A 19,484-nucleotide genomic window follows, 5' to 3' on the forward strand; every position below is an offset into this window, starting at 1 on the left:
TGAGCCACTGCACCTGGCCTAACATATTATTTTAAATATGCTTTTGGATTCTATTTGCCTAATATTTAAGATTTTTGTATCTATATTCACAAAGGAGATTGACCAATAGGTTTTTTTTTGTTGTTGTTGTTGTTAGTTGCTTTTCTTTTACATAGTGAACACTATGTCCTAAGCATGCTAGAGAAGATGACCAGATAGTCCAGGAAATCCTTAGATTCTAATGTGATGACTCTGTACTCTAAAAAAGAAATTTCCCTGGCACCGTGAAACACCAGGTCTACAGCCCAGCTCTACAATCTATCCTTACTTTTTGTATTTGTCCTCCTGCCCCTTGGCTTGTACCTCTTGTACATTTCTGAAGGTTCAGCAGTAGATGACATCATTTCTCTCTCCGTGGCTGCAAGTGAGGGGCTACAATTTTTAATGAATACATTTATACCCCCAAATCCATTTAACCCAAAGTGATAGCTTCCACAACAAGCGTGGTACATCGGAAGCTTCTCATTAATACTATTGCTGTGTCTTCTCTTTCCTCCTGCACAAGATCACTATATCCCAAGAATTACTTGCAATCCTATGGTAGTCCCATTGGTCTTATGAATACATTACAATATGTTTAGAATATTTCATTAATTTTTTAAAACATAAGTAAGTAGACTTTGGTAGCAACATTAGGGTAAGAAGAGAAGTTTTAAACTTCAAAGAACAGGCAAAACTCATTATTTTAATGTTGACCCGTATGTATTTTAAATCATTTTCTTAATGAAAGACCAAATGCATGCTTTTAATAAAACTGTCTATCAGTACTTCTATCCAAACTAGAATTGCGTTTCCTGTTTGTCTCTTACAGAGGACATAAAGATAAGATATTTGTGGTAAAGTGTAATCCACACCATGTTGACAGACTGGTCACAGTTGGGATAAAGCACATCAAATTCTGGCAACAAGCAGGTACTGTCGTTTGGGTTTGTCACTTACATGGTCCAGAATTCTGCCCCAGCCGAGAAGGAAAAAAGACAAAGTATTGCCATTATCTGGCTTATCTTGGCGATCTAAAATAAAAATATGCCTAAAAAATATCCTCTTCCAAGTTCACTTGGGACTGCTTAGCGTCTAAGCTGTGAGACTTAGAACCCTCTACACACTGTGCATATTCATCGATATCTAGAAAGCTTTGGAAAGTGTTGTGCTGTGGAAATAATTATTTTTGTATTTAGTCATCTGTTCTGAAAGTAGTAATTATGTTGGATGACTGAGCAGGAAATAGTCTCTTTGCATGAACACAATTTTCAATATTTTGAAGGTTCCTTTATCTGTCACTGAATTTAGCACGTGAACCCAACATGGCTCTGCACAGTAAGTGGTCCAAGTAAATATTTGTGGATTATAATGGTGATGATGATGTTCAGTGAATAAGCAAAACATAGAAGAGTGTCTTATCCTTCTCACTGATAAGCTAGACCCAGGATTGCCATTGTTCCTGAATTCCTACTAGCAGCTTTTGTACCAAGCTCCATCTCATATGCACAAAATGGAGATAAGGTACTGCTCTAAGGCGTTTTGCTTTCAGAGAAAGGGTAAAGCCACCCATGTGTCTGGAGAGCCAGCCTGTAGTTATCTTGAATGAAGCTGCCAAGAAGTGTGAATGTCTAAGGAACAAATCTGATGCTTTGTCCCAGTGCAATGTGCAACCTTCTCCTACGTAACTATTTGTTTTTCTCACCCCAAAATTGCTGTGATAAAAATTGAGGCAGAACACATCTGATATTCTTACATTATACATTTGCAGTTGGGACTGTTTTCATTCTTTTTGGTCAGTATTCATGAAGACTTCCCTTACTCCGCCAGGCACTTACTCACTCCTCTGTCTGACATGGAACTTACACTGAGACTTGGTTAGATGCAGGGACTGAAATGCAAACGAAGTCTTCTTTCCAGCCATACCCCAAGCTCCTTGAAGACAGAAATGCTTCATCTTCATGTCCCTGCATTGAGCATGCGGCCTACCGCAAAACAGGGATTCAATAAACACTGAATTAATGCATGAGTGAATGAGAAATCCCCTTACATTTTTATGCTGCTCTCTGTACTTTGTGTATGCAAATAATTTTTTTATTTCAGATTAATGTAAGGACACAGACACCTAGGTTGCCATGTTTGCATTTGTTAGGTAGAGTTTCTCTTAGAATCGTGTCCTGCCCCCTAGAGGTGTGTCCTATACCCTGACATTAGGCCCATTAAGTGGGAGCACACCAGTCCCCCTGTCTCCTCCCTTCCACCCCATTCCTCATCCTCCCACCCCCAAACTTGAATTGATTTTTTATTTTATGTGGGCGTGTATTAGATCATCTACTGGCTTCATAACAGTATTGACTACATTGGATAATTGCTTTTCTATTCTTGTGATACTTTACTAAGAAGAATGGGTTTCAACTCCATCCAGGTTAATATAAAAGATGTAAAGTCCCCATCATTTTTATGGCTGAATAGTATTTTATGGTATACATACACCACAGTTCGAATAATGTGTTTAATAGGTACACCAAGTTTTTCATTATATGCTCATAGAAAGTTGTCCATTAACTTTTTAAATAAACATTCTTGGTCTACTCCAGGTGGAGGCTTCATCTCTAAAAGAGGAACTTTTGGAAGTGTTGGAAAATTGGAAACAATGATGTGTGTTTCTTATGGGCGAATGGAAGATCTGGTGTTCTCGGGAGCTGCTACTGGAGACATTTTTATTTGGAAAGACATTCTGCTACTAAAGACAGTGAAAGCTCACGATGGTCCTGTGTTTGCTATGTATGCATTGGATAAGGTATGGCTTGTTTTTCAGAATTCGTTTTCCTCATCAGCCTTAGGAAGACAGTCTTAGGAAGGCCCACCAAGGGGATGCCTGTGTCTAAAAACAGTCCTGTCTGAACTCGGAAGTAGTTGTCGTGAAACTCAGCTGAGGGAGGAGAGGGAGAAGAACACAAACGTGTCATAATCCCTTTTGTTTATGGTTGTTTCTTTGTATGCAATCTCTCCGCTTTTTTCACACTTGCTTTCCCTGGCTCTCACTAGTCAGGGCCTCTTGAGAAGTGTCAGGATGAATGTCAACATACAGGAACAGAAGGACCCTGAGAAGTAGTTCAGCGCTGTTTCCTGCTTGGGGGTAAAATGAGCAGAGACCTGAAATTCCAAGTAGTTAGATTATTGTCCCATGTGTCAGTTTGTTATGACCAGAAGTCATATTCCTAACCGGTTTGCTCCTGTGTAGACAGGGTCAGCTTTAGCAAGAGGGTTAGAGGGAAGTGTGTTCACCGGCTGTGTTTCCGCCCAGCCCCTCATTGCCCTGGTCTGGCCACGGCCTTGCAGTGTTCACTTACCTTCTGTCTTGGTCTATTTTTGCTGCTATAGCAGAATTCCTGAAACTAGGTAATCTATAGGGAACAGATATTAGCTCACAGTTCTGGAGTTTGGGAAGCCCAAGTTCAAGGGCTTGCATCTGCCAAGGGCCATCTTGCTACATTATCCCAGAGCAGAAGGTGGAAGGGAAAGGAGAGTGCAAGGGGGCCAAGTTTGCCTTCTGTGATGGACCTGCTACTGCAGGAATGCCAATACCCACTCCTGAGGGCCCCACCTCTCTTAAGAGTCCTAACCACCTCTTAAAGGTCCCATCTCTTAATACTGTTACAAGGGCAATTAAATTGCAACATGAATTTTGGAGGGAACAAACATTTAAGCCATCACGCCTTCCATGCCATTAAAACAGCGGCGCCTGTAGCTCAGCGAGTAGGGCGCCGGCCCCATATACCAAAGGGTGGTGGGTTCAAACCCAGCCCTGGCTAAACTGCAACAAAAAAATAGCCGGGCCTTGTGGCGGGCACCTGTAGTCCCAGCTACTTGGGAGGCTGAGGCAAGAGAATCGCGTAAACCCAAAAGTTAGAGGTTGCCGTGAGCCGTGTGACGCCAAGGCACTCTACCCTGAGGGCGGTAAAGTGAGACTCTGTCTCTAAAAAAAAAAACAACTTCTTCAAGCAACTTGCCAGCAAACACCAATTTTTTCCATTTGCTTGTGGTTCATTTGGTGATACCAGATCATCTGTGCTCTCTGACTTCTGGTCTAAGCAACCCAGCACATCTAGCTAAGCCAAGCCTCATTTTTTATTTTCCTGTCCCCAGGTAAATTTGTTTAACCTCCTACAAAAGTAGGCTCTTGTTAGATGTGCAAGTGTAATGGTTGTGCATCTAACATCTAATGGTTAAGTTGCCATTACTGGCAAATATGTTTTTGGTTAAACTGCAAATGCTAGAAAAGATTAAAGCAGAATGCAGAATTTCTGTAGGCCTGGAAGTAGACATGAGAACTTGTTTAAAAGCTCTTGTGCAGTAAGTTAAGCTGCAAATATCATGGAGAAAGACAAAACTGTCACAATATAACATGGTACATTTAAATTTAATTTGGGGATTGAATTTCTCTGGGTACAACTTCTATAATAAAGCAATTTAATATAATGTACTTCAAAATATTATTTCCTTGTAAATTTCATTGAAATGTTCAAATTAAAAATTTCTGAGGAAACAATGAATCACTCAGTATTTTTCTTAAAAACAAACAAACAAACAAAAAACCTCTTCTAATAACAATTGGCATATATGATAAACTGCCAGAAAGGAAAACTAGAAAAGCCAAAAAATCACAAACTTAGAACAAGAATGAAGATCACTGTTCATTTAAAAAAAAAAAAAAGTCCAATATGTTAAGCTTTTTACTTTCCAGTTTTTGTAAAAATTAATCTGGGTTTTAATTATTGTGGAAATTGATGTCTATTGAACAAATTAATGGAATAGTTTTGTTATATTGAGTACCTAAGTTACTCTTAAATAATGATGGTTTTTTTCTTTCTCATTTAACAATAATTTTAAATTGTGATATTAATCCTATTAATCCCAATTCATAAAGTAGGAGCAGATGAGGTATCAGAAGCTCTGCGAGGTTGGGCGGCTGCCCCTGTACCACAGGAACTCATGTCCAGAGGAAAGTGCAGTGGACACAATGAAAATGTGTTCAATCCTGCTCGGGAGAAGCTTCCAGAAAATATTTTATGACAAATGTTCTTACTACAAAAGATTTTTCAGTCTCAGATAGTATTTGAATAGATACCCGTCACAGAGCTGCCTCACCCTTGGGGGGCCCCTCTCGGGCCGGGCGGGTCCTTGGCCATCTGGATGTGCGCGTAATGCTTCCATGTCTGCCTTACAGGGCTTTGTAACAGGTGGAAAGGACGGAATCGTGGAGCTCTGGGATGACATGTTTGAAAGATGCTTGAAGACTTATGCCATTAAAAGAGCAGCATTGTCAACTAGCTCAAAAGGTGCCATTCTGAAATAGAAATCTTTCTGTTCATGGGGATGGAAATGATAGTGCTAACATTCTTGGAAAACTATTACAAATCAATTTTCTCTCTCTCCCACATTCAGAGCTCTTTGTCCCTGATAGGAATGTCAAGGATCGTTGACTGCCTAGTACCTAGTACTTTGGAACTATAAAAGTTGACTTTATACTGATAATCCGTCTCTTTTGTTATTGTTCTATTAAATATCAAACATCTCCCTTCATTCATAGGTTTGCTTTTGGAAGATAACCCTTCAATTCGTGCCATCACTTTGGGACATGGACATATCCTGGTGGGAACCAAAAATGGAGAGATTCTGGAAATTGATAAGAGCGGCCCAATGACACTGCTTATTCAGGTGCTGTGTTTGTGCACATCCTAAACCACTGGTTCCTCTTAGGGCTGGGAGTGGGAGAGGCAAAGGGGATGCTTAGGGCACAAAATTTTAGGAGGCACCATCTGTGGTGCAAGTGTTGAATTTATTACTTCTTGTAACAAATTGCAACAAATGTAGCAGCTTAAAACAGCACATGTTTATTATGTCACAGTTTCCATGGATCAGGAGTCACACAGCCTAACAGCATCCTCTGCTCAGGGTTCTGCAAGGCTGCAGTAAAGGCCAGGGTTGCAGTCTCGCCTGGGGTTCAACTAAGGTTATTGGCAGAATTCTGTTCCTTGTGGTTATAGGACTGATGCGCACCCGAGATTGTTGGCAGAATTCAGTTTCTTTCTTTTTTTTTTTATTGTTAAATCATAGCTGTGTACATTAATGCAATCAAGGGGTACAATGTGCTGATTTCATATACAATATGAAATATTCTCATCAAACTGTTCAACGTAGCCTTCATGGCATTTTCTTAGTTATTGTATGTAGACATTTGTATTCTGCCTTTAGTAAGTTTCGCCTGTACCCATTTTAAGATGCACCATAGGTGTGGCCCCACCCATTACCCTCCCTCCACTCTGACCTCCCCCCTCCCTTTCCCTTCCTGGGCCCTTTCCTCATAGTCTTGTGCTATAGTTGGGTTATAGCCTTCATGTGAAAGCTATAATTTAGCTTCATAGTAGGGCTGAGTACATTGGATACTTTTTCTTTCATTCTTGAGATACTTTACTAAGAAGAATATGTTCCAGTTCCATCCATGTAAACATGAAAGAGGTAAAGTCTCCATCTTCCTTTAAGGCTGGATAATATTCCATGGTATACATGTACCACACTTTGCTAGTCCATTTGTGGGTCGATGGGCACTTGGGCTTCTTCCATGACTTAGCAATTATGAATTGGGCTGCAATAAACATTCTGGTACAGATGTCTTTGTTATATTGTGATTTTTGGTCTTCTGGGTATAAACCTAGTAAATGAATTATAGGATCGAATGGCAGGTCTATTTTTAGGTCTCTTAAGTATTCTCCAAACATCCTTCCAGAAGGAACGTATTAGTGGGCATTCCCACCAGCACTGTAGAAGTATGCCCTTTTCTCCACATCCACGCCAACATCTCTGGTTTTGGGATTTTGTTATGTGGGCTACTCTTACTGGGGTTAGGTGATATCTCAAAGTAGTTTTGATTTTCATTTCTCTGATAGTTAAGGATGATGAGCTTTTTTTCATGTGTTTGTAGATCACGCATCTGTCTTCTTCAGAGAAGTTTCTCTTCAAGTCCCTTGCCCACCCTGAGATGGGATCATGTGTTCTTTTCTTGCTAATACGTTTGAGTTCTCTGTGGATTCTGGTTATTAGACCTTTATTGGAGGTATAACCTGCAAATACTTTCTCCCAGAGGGCTGTCTGCTTGCTTTACTTACTATGTTCTTGGCTGTGCAGAAGCTTTTTAGTTTGATCAGGTCCCAGTAATGTATTTTTGATACTGCTTCAATTGCCTGGGGAGTCCTCCTCATGAAATATTCACCCAGGCCAATTCCTTCAAGAGTTTTCCCTGCACTTTCTTCAAGTATTTTTATAGTTTCATGTCTTAAGTTTAAATTTTTTATCCAGTGAGAGTCTATCTTAGTTAATGGTGAAAGGTGTGGGTCCAGTTTCAATCTTCTACAGGTTGCCAGCCAGTTCACCCAGCAACATTTGTTAAATAGGGAATCTTTTCCCCACTGAATGTTTTTAATTGGCTTGTCAAAGATCAAATAACGGTAAGTAGCTGGATTCATCTCTTGGTTCTCTATTCTGTTCCAGACATCTACTTCTCTGTTTCTGTGCCAATACCATGCTGTTTTGATCACTATCAGTTTATAGTACAGTCTCAGACCTGGTAGCGTGATTGCTCATGCTTTGTTTTTATTGCTAAGTAATGTTTTGGCTATTCGAGGTTTTTTCTGATTCCATATAAAACAAAGTTTTATTTTTTCAAGATCTTTAAAATATGACAATGGAGCTTTAATAGGAATTGCATTAAAATTATATATTGCTTTGGGTAGTATAGACATTTTAACAATGTTGATTCTTCCCAGCCATGAGCATGGTATGTTTTTCCATCTGTTAACATCTTCAGCTATTTCTTTTCTTAAAGTTTCATAGTTCTCTTTGTAGAGATCTTTCACGGCCTTTGTTAGGTATATTCCCAAATATTTCATCTTCTTTGGCACTACTGTGAAAGGAATAGAGTCCTTGACTGTTTTTTCTGCTTGGCTATTGTTGGTATATATAAAGGCTACATATTTATGGGTGTTGATTTTGTAGCCTGAAACATTGCTGTATTCCTTGATCACTTCTAAAAGTTTTGTAGTAGAATCCCTAGTGTTTTCCAGATATACGATCATATCATCTGTGAAGAGTGAAAGTTTGATCTCTTCTGACCCTATGTGGATACCTTTGATCGCCTTTTCTTCCCTAATTGCAATGGCTAAAACTTCCATTACAATGTTAAAGAGCAATGGAGACAATGGGCAACCTTGCCTGGTTCCTGATCTAAGTGGAAATGATTTCAATTTAACTCCATTCAATATGATATTGGCTGTGGGTTTGCTGTAGACGGCCTCTATTAGTTTAAGAAATGTCCCTTCTATACCAATTTTCTTAAGTGTTCTGATAATGAAGGGATGCTGGATATTATCAAAAGCTTTTTCTGCATCGATTGAAAGAATCAGGCGGCGCCTGTGGCTCAAGGAGTAGGGCGCTGGTCCCATATGCCAGAGGTGGCGGGTTCAAACCTAGCCCTGGCCAAAAACCACACACACACAAAAAAGAAAGAGTCGAATGGTCCTTATTTTTTAGTTTGTTTATGTTCTGAATTACATTTATAGATTTATGTATATTGAACCAGCCTTGAGACTCTGGGATAAATCCCACGTGGTTGTGGTGTATAATTTTTTTGATGTGTTGTTGGATTCTGTTCGTTAGGATCTTATTGAGTATTTTAGCATCAATATTCATTACTGATATTGGTCTATAATTTTATTTTCTTGTTGGGTCTTTCCCTGGTTTGGGGATCAAGGTGATGTTTGCTTCTTAGAATGTGTTGGCTAATATTCCTTCTTTCTCTCTCTGTGTGTGTGTGTGTGTATATATATATATATATATATATATATATAGTTGGGGATTCATTGAGGGTACAATAAGCCAGGTTACACTGATTGCATTTGGTAGGTAAAGTCCCTCTTGCAGTCATGTCTTGCCCCCAGAAGGTGTGGCATGCACCAAGGACCCGCCCCCTCCCTCCTTCCCTCTCTCTGCTTTTCCTCCCCCCCTATAACCTTAATTGTCATTAATTGACCTCATATCAAAATTCAGTACATAGGATTCATGCTTCTCCATTCTTGTGATGCTTTACTAAGAATAATGTCTTCTACTTCCATCCAGGTTAATACGAAGGATGTAAAGTCTCCATTTTTTTAAATGGCTGAATAGTATTCCATGGTATACATATACCACAGCTTGTTAATCCATTCCTGGGTTGGTGGGCATTTAGGCTGTTTCCACATTTTGGCGATTGTAAATTGAGCTGCAGTGAACAGTCTAGTATAAGTTTCCTTATGATAAAAGGATTTTTTTCCTTCTTGGTAGATGCCCAGTAATGGGATTGCCGAATCAAATGGGAGGTCTAGCTTGAGTGCTTTGAGGTTTCTCCATACTTCCTCCAGAAAGGTTGTACTACTTTGCAGTCCCACCAGCAGTGTAAAAGTGTTCCCTTCTTTCCACATCCATGCCAGCATCTGCAGTTTTGAGATTTTGTGATGTGTGCCATTCTCACTGGGGTTAGATGGTATCTCAGGGTGGTTTTGATCTGCATTTCTCTAATATATAGGGATGATGAACATTTTTTCATATGTTTGTTAGCCATTCGTCTGTCTTCTTTAGAGAAGGTTCTATTCATGTCTCTTGCCCATTGATATATGGGATTGTTGGCTTTTTTCATGTGGATTAATTTGAGTTCTCTATATATCCTAGTTATCAAGATTTTGTTTGATTGAAAATATGCAAATATCCTTTCCCATTGTGTAGGTTGTCTCTTTGCTTTGGTTGTTGTCTCCTTAGCTGTACAGAAGCTTTTCAGTTTAATGAAGTCCCATTTGTTTATTTTTGTTGTTGTTGCAATGGCCATGGCAGTCTTCTTCATGAAGTCTTTCCCCAGGCCAATATCTTCCAGTGTTTTTCCTATGCTTTATTTGAGGATTTGTATTGTTTCATGCCTTAAATTTAAGTCCTTTATCCATCTTGAATCAATATTTGTGAGTGGGGAAAGGTGTGGGTCCAGTTTCAGTCTTTTACATGTGGATATACAGTTCTCCCAACACTATTTATTGAATAGGGAGTCTTTCCCCCAAGGTATGTTCTTGTTTGGTTTAACAAAGATTAGGTGGTTGTAAGATGTTAGTTTCATTTCTTGGTTTTCTATTTGATTTCAAGTGTCTATCTCTCTGTTTTTGTGCCAGTACCATGCTGTCTTGAGCACTATGACTTTGTAGTACAGACTAAAATCTGGTATGCTGATGCCCCCAGCTTTATTTTTATTACTAAGAACTGCCTTAGCTATATGGGTTTTTTTCTGATTCCATACAAAATGCAGAATCATCTTTTCCAAATCTTGAAAGTATGATGTTGGTATTTTGATAGGAATGGCATTGAATAGGTAGATTGCTTTGGGAAGTATAGACATTTTAACAATGTTGATTCTTCCCATCCGTGAGCATGGTATGTTCTTCCATTTGTTAATATCCTCTGCTATTTCCTTTCTGAGGATTTCATAATTTTCTTTATAGAGGTCCTTCACCTCCTTCATTAGGTATATTCCTAGGTATTTCATTTTCTTTGAAACTATGGCGAAGGGAGTTGTGTCCTTAATTAGCTTCTCATCTTCACTGTTATTGGCGTATACAAAGGCTACTGACTTGTGGACATTGATTTTATATCCTGAAACATTACTATATTTTTTGATGACTTCTAGGAGTCTTGTGGTTGAGTCTTTGGGATTCTCTAAGTGTAAGATCATGTCGTCAGCAAAGAGGGAGAGTTTGACCTCCTCTGCTCCCATTTGGATTCCCTTTATTTCCTTGTCTTGCCTAATTGTATTGGCTAGAACTTCCAGCACTATGTTGAATAGTAAAGGTGACAGAGGACAACCTTGTCTTGTTCCAGTTCTAAGAGGAAAAACTTTCAGTTTTACTACATTCAGTAAAATAGTAGCTGTGGGTTTGTCATAGATAGCTTCAATCAATTTTAGAAATGTGCCTCCTATGCCTATACTCTTCAGTGTTCTAATTAGAAAAGGATGCTGGATTTTATCAAATGCTTTTTCTGCATCTATTGAGAAAATCTTGTGATCTTTATTTTTGCCTCTGTTAATATGGTGGATAAAGTTTATGGACTTGCGTATGTTAAACCAGCCTTGCATCCCTGGGATGAAACCTACTTGATCATGATGTATGACTTTTTTGATGATAAGCTGTAATCTGTTGGCTAAGATTTGGTGGAGAATTTTTGCATCTATATTCATGAGTGAGATTGGTCTGAAATTCTCCTTTTTGGTTGGCTCTATGCCCAGAAATTTGACAATGTGCAGGAAGTAGATCAATATTTGGAATCACACCCTCTCCCTAGACTTAGCCAGGAAGAAATAGAGATCCTGAACAGACAAATTTCAAGCACTGAGATTAAAGAAACAATAAAAAAATCTTCCAACCAAAAAATCCCCTGGTCCAGGTGGCTTTACACCAGAATTCTATCAAACCTTCAAGGAAAAGTTTATTCCTGTACTGCAGAAATTATTCCAAAAAATTGAGGAAGAAGCAATCTTCCCCAACACATTCTTTTTCTATATTTTGGAAGAGGTTTAGTAATATAGGTACTAGTTCTTCTTTAAAAGTTTGGTAGGGAGGCAGAGCAAGATGGTAGCCGAGTAACAGCTTCCTTGCATCTGGGCACCGTGAGTCTGGGGAGATAGGACTCCAGGCATCTCTGGCTGGTGGGATCTGCCTATCATCACCCCTGAGAGGATACAGGGAGTCAGCGAGAGACTTCTAGACCCCAAGAGGAGGACTAAAACAGTGGAAAACCGGCAAGTGGTCGCGTGTGTTCAATCCGTCTAAACCCGCCCGCAACTGTAAGTTCAGTAGCAGCGAGACTGCAAACCAGAAAGGCCTTACCTGTGAACTGTTTTGGTGTCTTTGGACTTGGCACTCAGCTGAACTGCCTTGGGGAAGGCCTGAGCGGGAGTGCGGAGAACTTTGGCCGTTGTCTAGGGCCCCAGTCTGAGCCGCTGAGCCAGACGGAGCTAATAGTGTTTGGCTCTGGGTCACAGGCAGCCATTGTGAGGGATCTGCCCCGGCAAGCTCCACCCTCAGGGTCGCAGAGCTGGAATTGGGTGGGAGCTGGTAACCCAGCGACCAAGTAGCCTAAGGGCGGGGTCTGAGCCGCCTTGCAGCCCTAACCCTCGGGGGCAGAGGGAGACCAGTTTTGGCACACAGGGTAAGTGGATAGCCACTTCAGCAGTGATTCCAGCGACAAGCACTTCCCTGGGAAAGCTTCTGCTCAGCAAGTGAACAAGCGCAAAGTGCCTTTTAAGTGGGCTGAAGAGAGATTTAGGGTGTCTACCTGCTGGGGTTTGAGAAACTAGCAGCCTCCAGTCGTATAAGAACTGTGATTAGCATCTCATACCCCAGAAGACCACGTGTTGCCCAGACAATATTCAATAACATATACATACTGCTTTGTTTTTGGTTGTGTTTTTTTTTTTTTTTGGTTTGGTTGGTTTTTTTGTTTATCTTGATGTTGTTGATTGTTGTTTTGTTTTTTAAGTTCAACCTTTTCCATACAGATCCTTTTTCTTTCTCATTTTTCTACTTTAATTATAATTTCCCATTGCTGCAAATTTCGATAATTAGAACTTCATTTTTGTTAGTGTTTCTACCGCTATTATTTGGTTTTTCCAGCCAATTTTATCCCGTAAAGTTTTCTGTTTGCTTGTTTTGGTTTGATTTATAGCATTTTTGTCTTTCCTCTCTACTTGGTGGAGGTGGGGTACTGTGTCTGATCAGGTTGGCAAAGAGCTGCTGACCTCAAGGGAACCACCCAACTGGGCACCCCCAGAAGGTGGTTGTTTTTTTTTTTTTAAGGTTGTATCAAAGTACCCTACTGTACACCTATATTGCTCTGTCTCCCTCTTTCTTGCTCTGTCTCCCTCTTCTTTTTGTCAATATTCCTTTTACCCACCCCCTCTCCTTTCTCTATTTTTCTTTTTTTTTTCCTTATCACTCGGTCATCCTTTCTTTCATCCCTTTTTTGCTCTTCAACCTTCTCACCCTTCTGGTCCTGTAACCCTTAGTCCACAGGCACAAGAACTTAAAGAGCAACAGGAAGTGAAAGGAAAATTAGGGCAAGGAAACAGATAAAAGAAATCACTCATGAGGAAGAATCAGCAGAAAACTCCAGGCAACATGAAGAACCAGTCCAGAACAACCCCGCCAAGGGACCATGAGGTAACTACTGCAGAGGATTCCACCTATAAAGAAATGTTAGGAACGACAGAAAGGGAATTTAGACTACACATGTTGAAAACAATGAAAGAAATGATGGAAACAATGAAAGAAACTGCTAATAAAGTGGAAAATAACCAAAAGGAAATCCAAAAACAGAATCAAATCAGAGATGAACGATATGAAGAATATAAAAAGGATATAGCAGAGCTGAAGGAAATGAAACAGTCAATCAGGGAACTTAAAGATGCAATGGAAAGTATCAGCAACAGGTTAGACCATGCAGAAGAAAGAATTTCAGAGGTAGAAGACAAAGTTTTTGAGATAACTCAGATAGTAAAAGAGGCAGAAAAGAAGAGAGAGAAAGCAGAACGTTCACTGTCAGAATTATGGGACTTTATGAAGCCTTCCAACATACGAGTTATAGGAATTCCAGAAGGGGAAGAAGAATGCCCCAGAGGAATGGAAGCCATACTAGAGAATATTATAAAAGAAAATTTCCCAAATATCACCAAAGATTCTGACACACTGCTTTCAGAGGGCTATCGGACCCCAGGTCGCCTCAACTCTAACCGAGCTTCTCCAAGACACATTGTGATTAACTTGTCTAAAGTCAAGACAAAAGAAAAGATTCTGCAAGCTGCCAGGAGTAAGCGCCAGTTGACCTACAGGGGCAAATCCATCAGAGTGACCGCAGACTTCTCTAATGAAACTTTCCAAGCAACAAGACAATGGTCATCTACCTTTAATCTACTTAAACAGAACAATTTCCAGCCCAGAATTCTGTACCCTGCTAAGCTAAGCTTCAAAATTGACGGAGAAATCAAATCATTTACGGATATACAAACATTGTGGAAATTCGCCACAACAAGACCAGCTCTACAGGAAATACTTCAACCTGTTCTACACACTGACCACCACAATGGATCAGCAGGAAAGTAAGAACTCAGAAATTAAAGGACAGAACCTAACCTCCACACTGATGCAAAAGATAAAACTAAGCAATGGACTCTCACAAAATAAGACGAATAGAATACTACCACACTTATCAATTATCTCAATAAATGTTAATGGCTTGAATTCCCCACTGAAGAGACATAGATTGGTTGACTGGATTAAAAAACACAAGCCATCCATTTGCTGTCTGCAAGAAACACACCTGGCTTCAAAAGACAAATTAAAGCTCCGAGTCAAGGGTTGGAAGACAATTTTTCAGGCAAATGGAATTCAGAAGAAAAGAGGAGTTGCAATCTTATTTTCAGATACATGTGGATTTAAAGCAACTAAAGTCAAAAAAGACAAAGATTGTCACTTTATATTGGTCAAGGGAAAAATACAACAAGAAGACATTTCAATTCTAAATATCTATACACCTAATTTAAATGCTCCCAGATTCTTGAAACAGACCTTACTCAGTCTGAGTAATATGATATCTGATAATACCATAATAACAGGGGACCTTAACACTCCTCTTACAGAGCTGGACAGATCCTCTAAACAGAAATTAAACAAGGATATAAGAGATTTAAATGAGACCCTAGAACAACTGTGCTTGATAGACGCATATAGAACACTCCATCCCAAAGATAAAGAATATACATTCTTCTCATCACCCCATGGAACATTCTCCAAAATTGATCATATCCTGGGACACAAAACAAATATCAACAGAATCAAAAGAATTGAAATTTTACCTTGTATCTTCTCAGACCATAAGGCACTAAAGGTGGAACTCAACTCTAACAAAAATGTTCGACCCCACCCAAAGGCATGGAAAATAAACAATCTTCTGTTGAATAACAGATGGGTGCAGGAAGAAATAAAACAGGAAATCATTAACTTCCTTGAGCATAACAACAATGAAGACACAAGCTACCAAAACCTCTGGGATACTGCAAAAGCAGTTTTGAGAGGAAAATTCATTGCTTTAGATGCCTACATTCGAAAAACAGAAAGAGAGCACATCAACAATCTCACAAGAGATCTTATGGAATTGGAAAAAGAAGAACAATCTAAGCCTAAACTCAGTAGAAGAAAAGAAATATCCAAAATCAAATCAGAGATCAATGAAATTGAAAACAAAAGAATCATTCAGAAAATTAATGAAATAAGGAGTTGGTTTTTTGAAAAAATAAATAAAATAGATAAACCATTGGCCAGACTAACGAGGAATAGAAAAGTAAAATCTCTAGTAACCTCAATCAGAAATGATAAAGGGGAAATAACAACTGATCCCACAGAGATACAAGAGATCATCTCTGAATACTACCAGAAACTCTATGCCCAGAAATTTGACAATGTGAAAGAAATGGATCAATATTTGGAATCACACCCTCTCCCTAGAATCAGCCAGGAAGAAATAGAGCTCCTGAACAGACCAATTTCAAGCACTGAGATCAAAGAAACAATAAAAAATCTTCCAACCAAAAAATGCCCTGGTCCAGATGGCTTCACTCCAGAATTCTATCAAACCTTCAAGGAAGAGCTTATTCCTGTACTGCAGAAATTATTCCAGAAAATTGAGGAAGAAGGAATCTTCCCCAACACATTCTATGAAGCAAACATCACCCTGATACCAAAACCAGGAAAAGACCCAAACAAAAAGGAGAATTTCAGACCAATCTCACTCATGAATATAGATGCAAAAATTCTCAACAAAATCCTAGCCAATAGATTACAGCTTATCATCAAAAAAGTCATTCATCATGATCAAGTAAGCTTCATCCCAGGGATGCAAGGCTGGTTTAACATACGCAAGTCCATAAACTTTATCCACCATATTAACAGAGGCAAAAATAAAGATCACATGATCCTCTCAATAGATGCAGAAAAAGCATTTGATAAAATCCAGCATCCTTTTCTAATTAGAACACTGAAGAGTATAGGCATAGGTGGCACATTTCTAAAACTGATTGAAGCTATCTATGACAAACCCACAGCCAATATTTTACTGAATGGCGTAAAACTGAAAGCTTTTCCTCTTAGAACTGGAACCAGACAAGGTTGTCCTCTGTCACCTTTACTATTCAACGTTGTGCTGGAAGTTCTAGCCAATACAATTAGGCAAGACAAGGAAATAAAGGGAATCCAAATGGGAGCAGAGGAGGTCAAACTCTCCCTCTTTGCTGACGACATGGTCTTACACTTAGAGAACCCCAAAGACTCAACCACAAGATTCCTAGAAGTCATCAAAAAATACAGTAATGTTTCAGGATATAAAATCAATGTCCCCAAGTCAGTAGCCTTTGTGTACACCAATAACAGTCAAGATGAGAAGCTAATTAAGAACACAACTCCCTTCACCATAGTTTCAAAGAAAATGAAATACCTAGGAGTATACCTAACGAAGGAGGTGAAGGACCTCTATAAAGAAAACTATGAACTCCTCAGAAAGGAAATAGCAGAGGATATTAACAAATGGAAGAACATACCATGCTCACGGATGGGAAGAATCAACATTGTTAAAATGTCTATACTTCCCAAAGCAATCTACCTATTCAATGCCATTCCTATCAAAATACCAACATCGTACTTTCAAGATTTGGAAAAAATGATTCTGCATTTTGTATGGAACCGGAAAAAACCCCGTATAGCTAAGGCAGTTCTCTGTAACAAAAATAAAGCTGGGGGCATCAGCATACCAGATTTTAGTCTGTATTACAAAGCCATAGTGCTCAAGACAGCATGGTACTGGCACAAAAACAGAGACATAGACACTTGGAATCGAATTGAAAACCAAGAAGTGAAACTAACATTTTACAACCACGTAATCTTTGATAAACCAAACAAGAACATACCTTGAGGGAAAGACTCCCTATTCAATAAATGGTGTTGGGAGAACTGGATGTCTACATGTAAAAGACTGAAACTGGACCCACACCTTTCCCCACTCAGAAAAATTGATTCAAGATGGATAAAGGACTTAAATTTAAGGCATGAAACAATAAAAATCCTCCAAGAAAGCCTAGGAAAAACACTGGAAGATATTGGCCTGGGGAAAGACTTCATGAAGAAGACTGCCATGGCAATTGCAACAATAACAAAAATAAACAAATGGGACTTCATTAAACTGAAAAGCTTCTGTACAGCTAAGGAGACAATAACCAAAGCAAAGAGACAACCTACACAATGGGAAAGGATATTTGCATATTTTCAATCAGACAAAAGCTTGATAACTAGGATCTATAGAGAACTCAAATTAATCTACATGAAAAAAGCCAACAATCCCTTATATCAATGGGCAAGAGACATGAATAGAACCTTCTCTAAAGAAGACAGACGAATGGCTAACAAACACATGAAAAAATGTTTATCATCTCTATATATTAGAGAAATGCAAATCAAAACAACCCTGAGATATCATCTAACCCCAGTGAGAATGGCCCACATCACAAAATCTCAAAACTGCAATGCTGGCGTGGATGTGGAGAGAAGGGAACACTTTTACACTGCTGGTGGGACTGCAAACTAGTACAACCTTTCTGGAAGGAAGTATGGAGAAACCTCAAAGCACTCAAGCTAGACCTCCCATTTGATCCTGCAATCCCATTACTGGGCATCTACTCAGAAGGAAAGAAATCCTTTTATCATAAGTACACTTGTACTAGACTGTTTATTGCAGCTCAATTTACAATCGCCAAAATGTGGAAACAGCCTAAATGCCCACCAACCCAGGAATGGATTAACAAGCTGTGGTACATGTATACCATGGAATACTATTCGGCCATTAAAAAAAATGGAGACTTTACATCCTTCGTATTAACCTGGATGGACGTGGAAGACATTATTCTTAGTAAAGCATCACAAGAATGGAGAAGCATGAATCCTATGTACTCAATTTTGATATGAGGACAATTAATGACAATTATGGTTATGGGGGGGAAACAAAGAGGGAAGGAGGGAGTTGGGCGGGGCCTTGGTGTGTGTTACACTTTATGGGGGCAAGACATGATTGCAAGAGGGACTTTACCTAACAATTGCAATCAGTGTAACCTGGCTTATTGTACCCTCAATGAATCCCCAATAATAATAAAAAAAAAAAGACTAACAAAAAAATAAATAAATAAAAATAAATAAAAAAAAAAAAGTTTGGTAGATTTCTGATGTAAAGCCATCTGGTCCTGGGCTTTTCTTTTTAGGGAGATTTTGTATAGTTGATGCTATTTCAGAACTTGGTATAGGCCTGTTCAACATTTCCACTTCATTCTGGCTAAGTCTGGTAGGTGGCGTACTTCCAGGTATTGGTCGATTTCTTTCAGATTTTCATATTTCTGAGTGTAGAGTTTCTTGTAGTATTCGTTAAGGATTTTGTGAATTTCTGAGGGGTCTGGTGTTATTTCATCATTACCATTTCTGATTGATGAAATTAGAGATTTTACTCTTTTTTTCCTGGTTAGGTTGGCCAAAGGTTTATCTATTTTATTGATCTTTTCAAAAAACCAACTTTTGGATTTATTGATCTGTTGTATAATTCTTTTGTTTTCAATTTCATTTAATTCTGCTCTGATTTTGGTTATTTCTTTTCTTCTGCTGGGTTTGGGGTTGGAGTGTTCTTCCTTGTCCAGTTGGTTAAGATGTCCCATTAAGTTATTAACTTCCTCTCTTTCTGTTTTCTTGAGGAAGGCTTGCAGTGCTAGAAATTTCCCTCTTAGGACTGCCTTTGAAGTATCCCAGAGGTTCTGGTAATTCGTGTCTTGATTGTTGTTTTTTTCCAAAAATTTGGTGATTTCCTTCTTGATCAAGTCTATAACCCATCTGTCCTTCAGCATAAAGTTGTTTAGCTTCCATGTTTTTGTATGGGTATGCGGGTTCCTGTTGTTATTGAGTTCAACTTTTATTCCATGATGGTCTGAGAAGATGCAAGGAATAATTTCTATTTTTTTTTTAATTTGCTGAGGTTAGATTTGTGGCCTATGATGTGGTCGATTTTGGAGCATGTTCCGTGGGCTGATGAGAAGAATGTGTATTCAGTTTTGTTGGGATGAAATGTTCTGTAGATACCTGTTAAGTCCCGATGTTGAATGGTTAAGCTTAAATCTAAAATTTCTTTGCTTAGCTTCTTTTTGGAGGATCTATCCAGCACTGCTAAAAGGGTGTTAAAATCTCCAACTACTATGGAACTGGAGGAAATCAAGTTGCTCATGTCTGTTAGAGTTGCTCTTATAAATTGAGGTGCGTTCT

The 19,484-nt window shown here is 39.0% G+C and overlaps 1 protein-coding gene across 1 annotated transcript in view; it reads left to right on the forward strand.

Moving 5' to 3' along the window:
* Nucleotides 1-19,484, forward strand: part of EML6 (EMAP like 6) — a 305,590-nt gene that overhangs the window by 212,359 nt on the left and 73,747 nt on the right. The window contains exons 18-21 of the mRNA XM_053588414.1: nucleotides 851-951; nucleotides 2,616-2,818; nucleotides 5,249-5,360; nucleotides 5,612-5,739. Of these exons, the coding sequence (XP_053444389.1) occupies nucleotides 851-951; nucleotides 2,616-2,818; nucleotides 5,249-5,360; nucleotides 5,612-5,739 (544 nt within the window). The remainder of the gene's footprint in view (nucleotides 1-850; nucleotides 952-2,615; nucleotides 2,819-5,248; nucleotides 5,361-5,611; nucleotides 5,740-19,484) is intronic.

The sequence above is a fragment of the Nycticebus coucang genome, chromosome 4 (genome assembly GCF_027406575.1).
Source record: "Nycticebus coucang isolate mNycCou1 chromosome 4, mNycCou1.pri, whole genome shotgun sequence".
In the NCBI taxonomy this organism is placed as follows: Eukaryota; Metazoa; Chordata; class Mammalia; order Primates; family Lorisidae; genus Nycticebus; species Nycticebus coucang.